We start from the raw sequence: 13,086 nt of genomic DNA on the forward strand, positions 1-13,086 counted from the left end.
GATAGGAATCCAAATCCAGATTATAATCCAGCATGCTCCCTGCTGCAACGCTGCTTATTAATATCTCCTCCCAGAGCAATGTGGCCTGCCTGGGCTGCTAGCAAGACAAATAGTGCTATAGAGAAAAGACCCTATTCAATCTAACCCAGGCCAGCAATACAATATTACTTGGGGATTTAGATAGGCTAGCTAGTTAAGAAACTGTAAACATGGTTGAGATACACAACTGTGGTTTATCAATCATGCGTTTAGCCATTAAGTGCTGAAACCAGAATGAAGCCTGATATAGCCTATATCGTGCTTACCTTAGAGGAGGGTCAAGTCCAGGTTTATTAAAGCTTCTAGATGCTGGGCATCACAATGGAAATATTCTGAGTAGGGCCTTAAATTACATACAAGGTTGTTATGACCGATGCTGACCCCTCCGTCTGTTCCCTTGGGGTAAGGACTGGGCACAGTCCACTGAGTGAAACACTACTGACCCACATTGCCGGAGATAATCATGTCATCTACGGCATCTGTCATAAGGCATGTCATCATCACAGCACAGCACCAGAAGCACCAGATAAATCCTTTCGTTTACTGCCACGTGACAGAGCAGCCAGCTGGCAGGGGATGCAGTCACATATTACAGTCAAGGCTGATATCTGATTGGAAGCGAAAGGACAGCCTTCAACCATGGATGGCAGCAAGGGGCCAAATGAATAGGGCCTAGTGCAACAGGAGCTGCTGGGCATTCAAAAGGGCTGGAAGATAGGGCCATTGTGGCAGGACATTGAGGACAATAGGGCTGACTATATATATCAGCAGCTCCCATCCGTTTCTGTTCTGACTCCAAGGGAGTCAGAGACCTGGCTGGCATGGTTAAAACTGCAGGGGTTGTGTCACCTTGAAGTCAGCCAGCACTGGCTGAAAGAAGCACTCAAAAAAGGCCTTGATTGACAACAAAAGCGCCAAAACAAAATAAAAACAATACGCTAGGGGAAATGTGCATCGGCACATCTGGGTATATTGATACTAATGCAAAATGATTTGAGCTGCATTACTTCGGGAGGTGCAGCATGACATAATGTCCCAAAATACACTATTCCCCTTGCATAACTTCCTTTCCCTGCAGAGAGCGAGAGAGGATACTCACAGCATAGGCACCGATTAAAACAGCAGCGTTGGCCCTTTTCCGCTGGTCAAAGCTGGTGTAGTGTACAATTCGCTTTCTGGTCAGTGTGAAGGACTGCAGACAAAAAGGAGAAAACACGTAAGGAAAACAACAATTAAAACATCACATTAAAGCTATTTAGATTAGAACAATTGATCAAGATATTCAAACACTGGATGAGTCAAACTCTACTAAACCATGTCTAAACAACAATGGTTAGGTGACCATAGGTTGTACAGTACTATGCATGATCATGTATTTATATGTGGCATAAACATACGCTAGGCCTATATAACAGTTAGTGGCAGTAAATAGAAATCAACAACGATGAACTCGTCAGCTTCCTATTTTCTACTCAAGAGAAAGATGCAAGAACATGGCAGTTTTGGAGCTAATTAATAGACCTGAAAGCACATCTAGTTCTGGCTTGTATATGATATTACATGAAAGATTTTTTCTGCCATTGAAAAAAAAAAAAAATAATATTTATAAAAAAAAGAAAAATATCCTTTTTAAATATATATATTTTTTTACACAGTTTGTTCTGGGCGGCCCGAAAACACTTAGCCCAGGACAAACTGTGTAAAAAATATATATATTTAAAAAGGATATTTTTCTTTTCTTTTTTATAAATAAAAATTTATATTTTTCGGGATGGAAAAAATCTTTCAGTGTAAACTTAAAATAACTAAAATCAGATGTAAAAAAATAATTATAATATAATCTTTGAGAACTAACAATCACTAGCTAGACAGTCAGGGAAAATTGAAAAAAATCCAAAACCAATTAATTGCAGTATTGATTTTATGTTTCAGCAAAAGAACAGCATTAGCCATGGCAAAATGCATAGAATTGCAGGAAATTTGCTTTAAAACTGCACAAATCTCTCAGCGCCATGGAGAAATTTGTAGAATTGCAGGAAAGTGGCTTAAAAAGTCACTAAATCCCCCAAGATAGGGGCCGACACGCCCATTGCCACACGCCCATTGCAGCGCCCACCACCTAAGCCCCTTTTTGACCCAGAAAAACCCTGATATGTACTGATGCAGACAGGACGTCGCCACCGCTGGCAGCACAGGTGGGCTGCAGGTGTGTGAGACAGCGTGTGCCGCTGTCAGTGTTTTCATTCAGAATCACTGCCCGAGGGGGCCAAAGCACTTGGAAGCAGCAACGGCAAGCTTGAAGATAGACACATCCATAGACACAAATCCAGTCGCTGCTATATAAGCCTAAACAGAAATGTGAGGAGCACCATGCTAAAGTCTCTATACTAATTGAAGTGTGGTATGGAAATGAAACTGCAGAGGCTTGTAAGGATGACCTCAGTCTTTTCCTCCAAGAGGAAAACATAGGCAGCAACTTCCATTGGACGGGTGTGGGAGGAATATTTTACCATAGCAAAAGACATCGGGCCTGGTCATGAATCAATACCATCATCTAGGCCTGAGGGAAGTGACCTACTTGTTGCATTCATGGCACCAATATGCTAGTCTTAATAGAGAAAGTAAATTGCTATATCACAGAGAAATGTAACCACGAAAACATAGCCTATATTGGATTGTGGGGAAAACAGACTTAATCTGCTGTAATGTTTTCACTTTACATGTAAAATACTTCAGACTATCTAACAAGGTTTGCTAGAAGATGTAGGCCTAGACCTAAAATAGTAGGCCTAAACCTCCAAGATATTGAAGCAATACACGTGGATGGATTTGATTTATGGTTTTGTAATGTTTATGAAATTATTTGGGAAATGGATTGAATCTACTCAACTTCAAATGTAGTGAGCAGTGAACACAAGATGTTTACACTTCCTACATCCTCTCTAGGTAAAGATCAGGGTAAAAAAAATGTTGAAATGCATCACTAAACAGGTTAAGTTAGACAAAACTGAGGCCAGGCCAGGCACATGCATGAGTGGTGAGAGGATGTGGAAACAGGGTAGGTGAGTGGGGGCAAAAACACAAATGGACTCAAGTCCAACAGGTGTGGTATGGTCAAAGCGTAATTGTCAAAGGGATAACCTGACTCATTTCACAGACATTTCAGCCTCCAAACTGTATAATTTCAGCATTTCTCAATCAGGGTTGTCCACTTTTCCTTGTCTTTTTCTCTCCAGACGATACTCAGCTTGTCATGCAGCAGATCCAAACCAGTGAGGTTCAAAGGAATGCCGTCCCTAAGGCAACAAGCTGTTCATAACACAAACACCGGAGGGCGAAGCGCGGTGGCATTGGCAGAAATGGGATGGGGGGGGGGTGACAGTGGTAAAAACATCATGCTTGCTTGAGACTTTACCTTCAACATTGACCAACATCTACATATGACAGACCTACAGACTGTCTGCATCGATGGAAAATTGACAGGACAAAAAGACAGACGCAGAACCTCTATTAATGACACTATCTGAGAGTTACATGCACAAGGTGGTAGAAAGACATGAGTTAGACAAGTGGTTCTCAACTGGTTTTGCCTCAGGACCCAAATTGTACCAAGTTGTTTCAGTCGCAAAAAATAATCACCAAAATACAATCTGAAAAACTATTTTTAATGCTATATTGATAGTAAATGTAGCAATTATATGTCAACGGAACAACATACCCATCTCTTTAATGTTCAATAATTAAACAATACTAATATTCTTGATGAAGAATGTTAATAAACTCTGGTTTGAGACCACAAAATCAACCAAAATAGCACTGCTAACAGCACTATATTAAAAATACTGTGAATGAAGAAAGAAAAAAAGTATGAGGTACATTTTTTTAATTCATAATTTCTACACATTTTCTACCTGGTTTATGTAATTTAAGGTCAGACTGGAGTATTTTTTGTTTTTTTAAATAAAAATAAATACATGTTTTTTTACTCAGACACCCTGGACCCATTCAGTTGAGAATAACCAAGTTAGACAAAAGCGATGGGACCTCCCCTTGACTAGGGTCTTGTGAAGGTTTTGGCCTGGTGGGCCTTTTAAAAGGGCAATTGAAAGCTAAAATTGAGCAGACCTAGCTAGAGCTTCACATCTCCTAGACCCCACTTAGATTTGAAGATAATTGAGATGGCTGAGCAAGCAACATATCTGGAGAATTTATGTACCCTGAATGTCAACAAGAACTCATGAATACTCAGGTGAGCCTAACAAACTAACTTCATGTAAAATCTTGGCATAAAATTGAGTTATAAATCGTAAACCGCAACAATGTAATGACTCCTAGATAAAAGCCAGGCCCTGATTGAACTCGAATTCTAATGCACATCAACAAATAATAACAAAGGTAGATCTATAAACAAAATGCCTCTCCTGTTAACAAAAGTGGTAATAACACTCCTGATTTCACTTGCACCAAACATGACAAACAGTATTATCTAATCATTCTTTTGGGAGGCTCCAGAATAGACAGGAATATAGCTGTAGCTTATACTGCAAGTTGGACTAGATTGTGGTGTTGTGTCAGCCCAATAAAACTGCTGAGCAACGGGGAGCAATGAAGGCCAGCTTATCCTGGCATCTCCAATGACTCTCTCTGCCCGAGGGAAAGTGACAACGCAGCTTTGGGACAGGTGTAGGGTGGCTAAAAACAAAACACCAATAACCTCGCCAAAGCCCTAATTTACACGGTCTGAGGACTTTGTTTTGTCCAATCATTCCATTCCTACCCTTCAAGTTTCCCAATGCGAGGCACTGCAAAACAGAAAAATGTTTGGTAGGGCCTATGAATTTATTATTGTCCTTGCAAGTAACTAAACTCTAGGCGGGGGGAAAATGTGTGTGATTTGTAATTATCTAATAACTAACCCCATAAAGCACACTACTGTATGCGTTGCCATGCTTTCAAATGTCACAAACCTTGCAGTTGTTGTCAATTAGGGTGTGGGAGGTAGAATTCCACAAGTGTTTTTGTTGTCACAGATGCATACTGCACATTCTTACTGAGGGAGGTAAGGCTTGAGATAGAGGCACAGGACTTACCTTCAGCTTTTTGTTGAGTTTACAACAGTATCTATACAGAATGGCTAGGTGGAGGGGTCCAAAATCTGCATAGAAGCTGAAATATAATGAACATTTAAAAATGTCAGACTACTTAACATATTTAAATTCTTGATATTCTAAATAGAAATGTCTAATACAGAGATGACTAAGCTATCCTATTCAGTAATTAACCCCATCTGCTATATGTATTATCAATTAAATATGTGTGTATTGTAACCACAGACAGTTTGTTTTACTTTTCTGTTCAGCGGGGAGGGTTAAACTTAAGCAAACCATTGGTCAACCCCAAGCCGAGTGGAACACAACGGTTTTATTAATCTGAATTGGAAAACGTATAATGAAAAGCTGTTACATAATTACAATGAAAGCTCCTCAACAGCCCAAGCGACTTGTTGCCGCTGTCCAATAAAGTGTAACTAATCAAATGCACTGAAGCGAATGGAAGTGAGAAGAGATTCTGGGAGGGAGAACAAATCTTACTTTTCATAGATAAATTCGTCATCCGTGCAGAAGTAGTGCGTGTTTGCAGTGCTTTTTGGTTTGCTTCTTAGGGTAGCAAAATATAATCGATCTGAAAAAACATGGATACTCTTAACAACAAACATTGCGGGACCATAAAAACCTCCATCCACAACACACTTTACAAAGGAAGAAGGCGTTTATAGCAACATTGTTTACTCATGCGACTGTCTCTCTTGCTTCCCGCAAGCTGTCATTAAAAAGTAGCTGACTTGCCGTACAAAGCTTGCTACGTTAAATCAAATGTAAATTTAAACTCAAAATGGCAGATTAATTCGCTAGTTAAATTTACTTTGAAAATATGAGTAATCAAGTTAGCAGTTCTCGAACGCATGTGTAAATCACAGACAGAGAGGAGCTAGACCAGTACATTGGCTCGCGAGGTGCAAAGGCTCGCTCGCGCTAACTAGTTAGTAGCCAGGTTGGCGAAATACTAACGTTATTGAGTTGGCTAGCTTGATAACTGTTAGTTAACGTTAGCAAGTTTACACAACTACCTAATTTCCACTTACCTTTTATAAATTCAGAAGCTCCTATCAATTCTATGTCGTCTGCCATTTTAAACAAAGTTGAAAGAATAGCAGAATGTTTAAGACTGTCGAGAGGCATCGACACAGACAAGTTGCAAATACCGACTAAACTGGGAAAAAGTTAACGTTAGCTAGATAACGGTATCAGACTATCTATATATATATTTTTTTTAAAGTACAGTAATTAAGTTAGCTGGATAGACAGAAGCTATCCTAGTTGCTAGCCACGCACTTTGCTCTACTCTATCTAGGCTGAAAGAATAAATTAGACGTCATTTGGACATTCCAATTCGAAATCCATGCCCAAGGATAAAGTGAAGCCCTGCAGCCAAAAAATATTTGCATGCCTCTTGGTTTCATTCCGCGTTGCGTTAACTGAGGAAAATATCAATGCATTACAAACAACAGACTTATTTCCGACACCGCACAAATATTTTCCCTGCCATGATTGCGGATAGGGACGTCACATGGTAACCATCCAATCACCACACAAAGGCACGTTTCCAGGTCATGTCTACCTTAACCAATCAGCGATCAGAATCACTGTGCCTATACTCAACAATGGTGTTAAGGGCACAGTAAATAGTATAATAAAAACTCTATAACAGTATGTGTAAGTAACACTGTATAAACAGGCCTATATGAGTAAGACACTTTGTATGCCTGTTTAGCATGGCCCAGTGAATTATTAACAAAGTTATAGCTGATAGGAAATGCAAAATAACATCATGAGAATGAGATGCTATTAAATCTCCAGTGAGCAGATTCTGCATGCAACTGACCAAATTACACAATATTTTACTTGTGAGTTAACAGAGATTAATTAAGCAACATGGCCCGAGGGGGTGTGGTATATGGCCAATATACCACGGCTAAGGGCTGTGCTTAGGCATGACGGAGTGCTAGGACACAGCCCTTAGCAGTGATATATTGGCCATATATCACAAACCCCAGAGATGCCTTATTGCTATTTTAAACTGGTTACCACCAGTGGTAGAAAAAGTACTAAATTCTCATACTTAAGTAAAAGTAAAGATACCTTACTAGAAAATGACTCAAGTTAAAGTGAAAGTCACCCAGTAAAATACAACTTGAGTAAAAGTCTAAAAGTATTTGGTTTTAAATATACTTAAGTATCAAAAGTAAAAGTACAAATAAAATAAAAAATCCTTATATTAAGCAAACCAGACGGCACAATTTTCTTGTTTTTTATTTATTTTACGGACAGCCAGGGTCACACTCCAACACTCAGACGTCATTTAAAAACATGTAATTTGTGTTTAGTTAGTCAGCCAGATGAGAGGCAGTAGGGATGACCAGGGATGTTCTCTTGATAAGAGTGCAAATTGGACCATTTTCTGTCCTTTTTTATTTATTTATTTATTGAATATTCGAAACATACAATATACTTGCAGTGAAGCCGCTCAAAAACTGCATCATACCAGTCATCCAACAAATTCCCATTCAGAGCGACACACAGAAGCATCCAAGGCCAATGCCCTGCTCAAGGGCATGTTGACCGATCTACCACCAGGCCAAAAAACGTGAACCCGAACCCTCCAAGATCCCCAATAGCTGTCCCTCAACCATTCGAGACCCCTCCCACAGATCCCCCCCCCCCCCCCCCCCAGGAAGAACAATAAAAATAAAATGAATTCCATTCCCCATCCAAGAACCCCCCAATGCACGCGAACAACCAAGAGAATGAACTAAAGAGAGAAAAAAGGAAAAGACAGAAGAAAACAACAATGCAAAAAAAAAAAATACATTTAAAACAAAGGACATCAAGGACAACTAAAATCATAACAGCAATGCCAACTGTATATGTTTGTGTGCATGTCTGGCACTATTACATGTATGTGTGTGTTCTTTATTTGAATGAGAGTGTGTGTATATGCATGTGTACAAACACCTGTACGGCATCAGCCTCAGGCAAACCGGCATTAGTTGTAAAAACACACATTCAAATGTACTTTTAATTATGTTTTATTTGGACTTCAAAGAAAAATATTTGACCATCATTCTCTCTCACACAGCAACTACACTCCCACTTGTCTCCAATTCTACATACCAACCCTCAGCCCATCCCATCTATCTCTGCTGGCCACCCACTTCGGGTTTCTATGCAACACATATCTTTAAACTATGCTGTGATGTTTAACGTACAATTTCAATCTAATTACCAATTACCAATTTGTAAGTCGCTCTGGATAAGAGCGTCTGCTAAATGACTTAAATGTAATGATGTAAATGTAAATTGAATAGAATCCACAGATTGCGAGTTGAAGATAAATACTTTTACTAAGAGTATTAGTATATTAGTAATTGACTGACCCGGTCTCTCCAGATCTCCTAACTGTACTATTTCTAGGGTCAATTTTAGATCAATGCTATGCATTTTCAGCCATTCCTGAACCTGAGACCAGAAACAGGCTACCTGAGGGCAATAGCAAAATAAATGGTCTATTGATTCTGTATCCTCACAACAAAATCTGCAGAGCTTTGATGATTTTATGCCCCAAATATTCAACATTTTGTTGGTGGCAAGAATTCTATATAATAATTTTAGCTGAAAAGCACAAAGACTTGAATCTTGCGTTGTTTTATATATATCAACTCATACACCCTGTACCAGGGAATCAGTACATCAACAATCTCTTCCCAACTATTTTGCAATCTGTATGGCACAGTTGTCAACATCCTGGTCCTCAAATGAAACTGGTATACTTTCCTATTTATTCCATTTTTATTCCTCCGCCAGTTTTGATCCTTTATATTGGGCAGACAGACCAGTTCCCTACCTCCTCCCGCCGCCACCCGCCTCCTCCATTTTTGGGGCAATGCTGTAATCAATTGGTTGTATTCTTGGATTGAGCAGACCTTTCCATACAATTCTGATAACTCCACGAAGGACATAACTCTACCATTCCAATTTACAACATAATTTAAGAACAAAATACCCTTTTCAACTATCGTTTTCCCATAATACAGGTATTTTATCAACCAGCACATTTGAGTTCAGCCATAATATTTGTTCTATCTTTTCAGGGGATGACATTGAAATTGCAGCCAGCTCTGAATGCTTGTTTTGAAAAAGAGAGATACTTTGAAAAAAGTATAATTTCAATTAATCGAAAGAGAGACATGGCAATCTGCACAAAGGCAAAAGGGCTATTTTTAACAATGGATGGCTTTTCTTAGTAATCACTTGAGACCATTTAGGGTTCAAATAAAACTTTAGAATGAGTGAAGCTTTTAGAGAGAGGTTTAGTGCTTTTATATTTAATCATTTTACCACCCAATTCACATTCATTATATAGATAGGCACATTTTATTTTGTCTGGTTTAGCATCCCAGATAAAGGAAATATTTTTTTGCTCATATGATTTGAAAAAACGAATCATCAGGAGTAGACAGCGCCATAAGTAAGTGAGTAAACTGAGATATGACTAAGGAGTTAATCAGGGCAATTTTTCCATAAATAGACAGGTATTTACCTCTCCATGGTTGCAGGATCTATTTTTACAAGTTTTCTATTGAAATTCATTGTGGAGAGCTTATTTATATATTTTGTGATATGAATACCAAGTATGTCTACTTCACCGTCAGCCCATTTTATAGGTAAACTGCAGGGTATGTAAAAGTTGTATTTTTTAAGGATCAATACGTAATATTGGGTTTTAGTCCATAATTAGGTTTTAGTCCAGAGAGTACAAAAAATTATCTAGATCTTCAATGAGACATGGCAGGGATCTAGCTTGCGGACTTAATATAAAACTTGAGTCATCGGCATACATGGACACCTTTCTTTTTAAGCCTGGATTTCTAATCCTCTAATGTTGTTATGGATGTGATTTTAATAGCTAGCATTTCGATGGCCATAACGAATAGATATGGTGACAGCGGACACCCTTGTTTAACTCCTCTTGACATTCAAACTCTCTGAGAAGTAGCCGTTATTTACTATTTTACACCTGGGGTTGGTATAAAATATATTTACCCATTTTAAAAGAGAATTACCAAAATTGAAAAAAATCCAGGCGTTTATAAAAAAATCCAGTCTTCTTTATACAAATGCTTTTTTCAAAATCCGCTATAAATACCATTCCTGGCTTCTTATACGTTTCATGATGTTCTATTATTTCTAGTAGTTGTCGTATATTATCTCCAATGTATAGTCCATGTAAAAAACCTGTCTGATCAGGATGAACAATACCTGGTAAAACCATTTTAATTCTGAGTGCTATGCATTTTGCTAGTATTTTTGCATCACAACATTGAAGTGTAAGGGGCTTCCAGTTTTTTAGATAGACTGGGTCTTTATATTTGCCATCTGGGTTTCGTTTTAATAATAGAGAAATCAGACCTTCCTGCTGAGTACCTGACAGACTACTATTTCTATAAGAGTAGTTAAAACAATCTAACAATGGAACTTTTAGTATATCAAAAAATACTTGATATACCTCCGATATGCCATCAAGCCCTGGGGTTTTTCCAGACTGAAAGGATTTAATAGCCTCAAAAAGTTCTTCCATTTTCTGTCCTGCTAAGCATGCAAAATGTAACGATTACTTTTGGGTGTCAGGGAAAATGTATGGAGTAAAAAGTACAGAATTTTCTTTTGGAATGTAGTGAAGTAAAAGTAAAAATGGTCAAAAATAGAAATAGTAAAGTACAGATACCCCAAAAAAACGACTTAAGTAGTGCTTTAAAGTATTTTTACTTATGTACTTTACACCACTGGTTACCAACGTAATTAATGTTTTGTCATACCCATGGTATACAGTCTGGTACACCACGGTTTTCAGCCAATCAGCATTCAGGGCTCGAACCACCCAGTTTATAAAATGCTATATAAACCGCCAAGAACTATTTGTCCATGGCAAGAGGAAAGATTTGTACACTTTAGGGTAGCAAAGGGTTAATCGTATTAAATTGTTCCCTACAAGCCCCTGACCAAATTGATATGATAACCTCTCCAAAAAAGTAGCTTTCTATGTTTTTCACACATTTATATAGGTTGTAGCTACAATAGAATGTTCGCCGGCTGATAAAATAATGTTGACACAAATTGGAATGTTCGCATACTAATTGAAATGACTATTAAACAACAACAGAACATTCTACATACACTATATGACCAAAAGTAAGTGGACACCTGCTCGTTGAACATCTCATTACAAAATCATGGGCAGTAATATGGAGTTGGTCCCCCCCTTTGCTGCTATAACAGCCACCACTCTTCTGGGAAGGCTTTCCACTAGATGTTGGAACATTGCTGCAGGGACTTCCATTCATCCACAAGAGCATTAGCGAGGTCGGGCGATTAGGCCTGGCTCGCAGTCGGCGTTCCAATTCATCCAAAAAGTGTTTGATGAAGTTGAGGTCAGGGCTTTTTGCAGGCCAGTCAAGTTCTTCCACACCGATCTCTACAAATCATTTCTGTATGGACCTCGCTTTGTGTGGGGAGGCATTGTCATGCTGAAACAGGAAAAGGCCTTCCCCAAACTGTTGCTACAAAGTTGGAAGCACAGAATCGTCTAAAACGTCATTGTATTCTGTAGCGTAAGATTTCCCTTCACTGGAACTAAGGGGCCTAGCCCGAACCATGAAAAACAGTCCCAAACCATTATTCCTCCTCCCCAAACTTTACATTTGGCACTATGCACTCTCCTCTGTTAGCGTTCTCCTGGATTCGTCCGTTGGACTGCCAGATGGGGAATTCATCACTCCAGAGAACGCGTTTCCACTGCTCCAGAGTCCTCCGAAACATGACCTGCCTGGCCGCCTACTTCTTATCACGCTGCTCTCTTAACCCTAATGTCAGATGCACCAATGTGTCAAAGGAAACACCGTCAGTTTGCACAATTTGATGACATAGTACACAAAAAAAAACAAGGACAACTTTTGGCTCCTGAGCACCTCTTTCAAAACTACTGCCTGAAATTATTTTTTTTAAGTTTGAAAGTGCATCTTTAACAAAAGGTAAATAAATATGTTTGCTTTACATAACTTTTTGTTGTTTTACAGCTAATTTCCTGCAATTCTATACATTTTGCCATAACTTATGCCATGTTAATATGATATCTGAATGAGAGTGACTAACAAAATTCATTGGGGTTTCCCTGGAGATCAGGGCCGCTGGGCACGTGCCCTGCATGTCCGGTCGGTAATTCGGCCATGATTACTACAAGTTAAGATAGCTGGCTAGACTAAGTAAACGATCTGTTATAGTGTTATAGTTACTGGTTGATGTTTGTTTCAAGAGGAAATTACTGATTATTAAAATATATTTTGATTTGTTTAACACTTTTTTGGTTACTGCATGATTCCATATGTGTTATTTCATAGTTTTGATGTCTTCATTATTATTCTACAATGTAGAAAATAGTAAAAAAATAAAATAAAAATCCCTGGAAGGAGTCGGTGTGTCCAAACTGTTGACTGGTACTGTATTTAAACAATTGCCATATCAAAAACAGCATGTTTTCAATATTGATGTTTATATTTTTCAATAATAAGAAATTAATCTAAGAAATTGTTATTGAAATCAAAACACATATTAGAGCAAGCGGTAAAGCTTCGCATGACACCAATGTTTGCTATGTAGCACCGACAGATGAAACTATATGGTTTTTTTATTAAAGGAGGCCTGGGTAAGCCTCAAATGTCAAATGCTCCAACTTCAAATAATTATTTCTCAATTATGTTTTAAGATGCAAATGTCAAATATATGTCAAGAATCCTTCCTCCAAAGGACCCTTCTATGGATACAATTGTGAAAATCCCCCAAATCATGGTCCTGTTGTGTTCTAGTTTCGTGAGGAATCACCCACATATAACAGACATACCTGGGACTGATTATAGACTAAATCTATATGCCCTGA

The 13,086-nt window shown here is 38.5% G+C and overlaps 1 protein-coding gene across 3 annotated transcripts in view; it reads right to left on the reverse strand.

The window, feature by feature from the left end:
• LOC111975735 (dual specificity protein phosphatase CDC14AB) overlaps positions 1-6,664 on the reverse strand; it is a 53,041-nt gene extending 46,377 nt beyond the window's left edge. For all 3 annotated transcript variants that reach the window (XM_024004287.2, XM_024004285.2, XM_070447494.1), the window contains exons 1-4: positions 6,182-6,664; positions 5,631-5,721; positions 5,130-5,205; positions 1,139-1,231 (exon numbers count right to left, since the gene is read on the reverse strand). In XM_024004287.2, coding sequence (XP_023860055.1) covers positions 1,139-1,231; positions 5,130-5,205; positions 5,631-5,721; positions 6,182-6,278 — 357 coding nt within the window. In that variant the 5' untranslated portion in view covers positions 6,279-6,664. The remainder of the gene's footprint in view (positions 1-1,138; positions 1,232-5,129; positions 5,206-5,630; positions 5,722-6,181) is intronic.
• Between the last annotated feature and the right edge of the window lie 6,422 nt (positions 6,665-13,086).

This window comes from Salvelinus sp. IW2-2015, linkage group LG16 (genome assembly GCF_002910315.2).
Source record: "Salvelinus sp. IW2-2015 linkage group LG16, ASM291031v2, whole genome shotgun sequence".
Lineage (NCBI taxonomy): Eukaryota > Metazoa > Chordata > Actinopteri > Salmoniformes > Salmonidae > Salvelinus > Salvelinus sp. IW2-2015.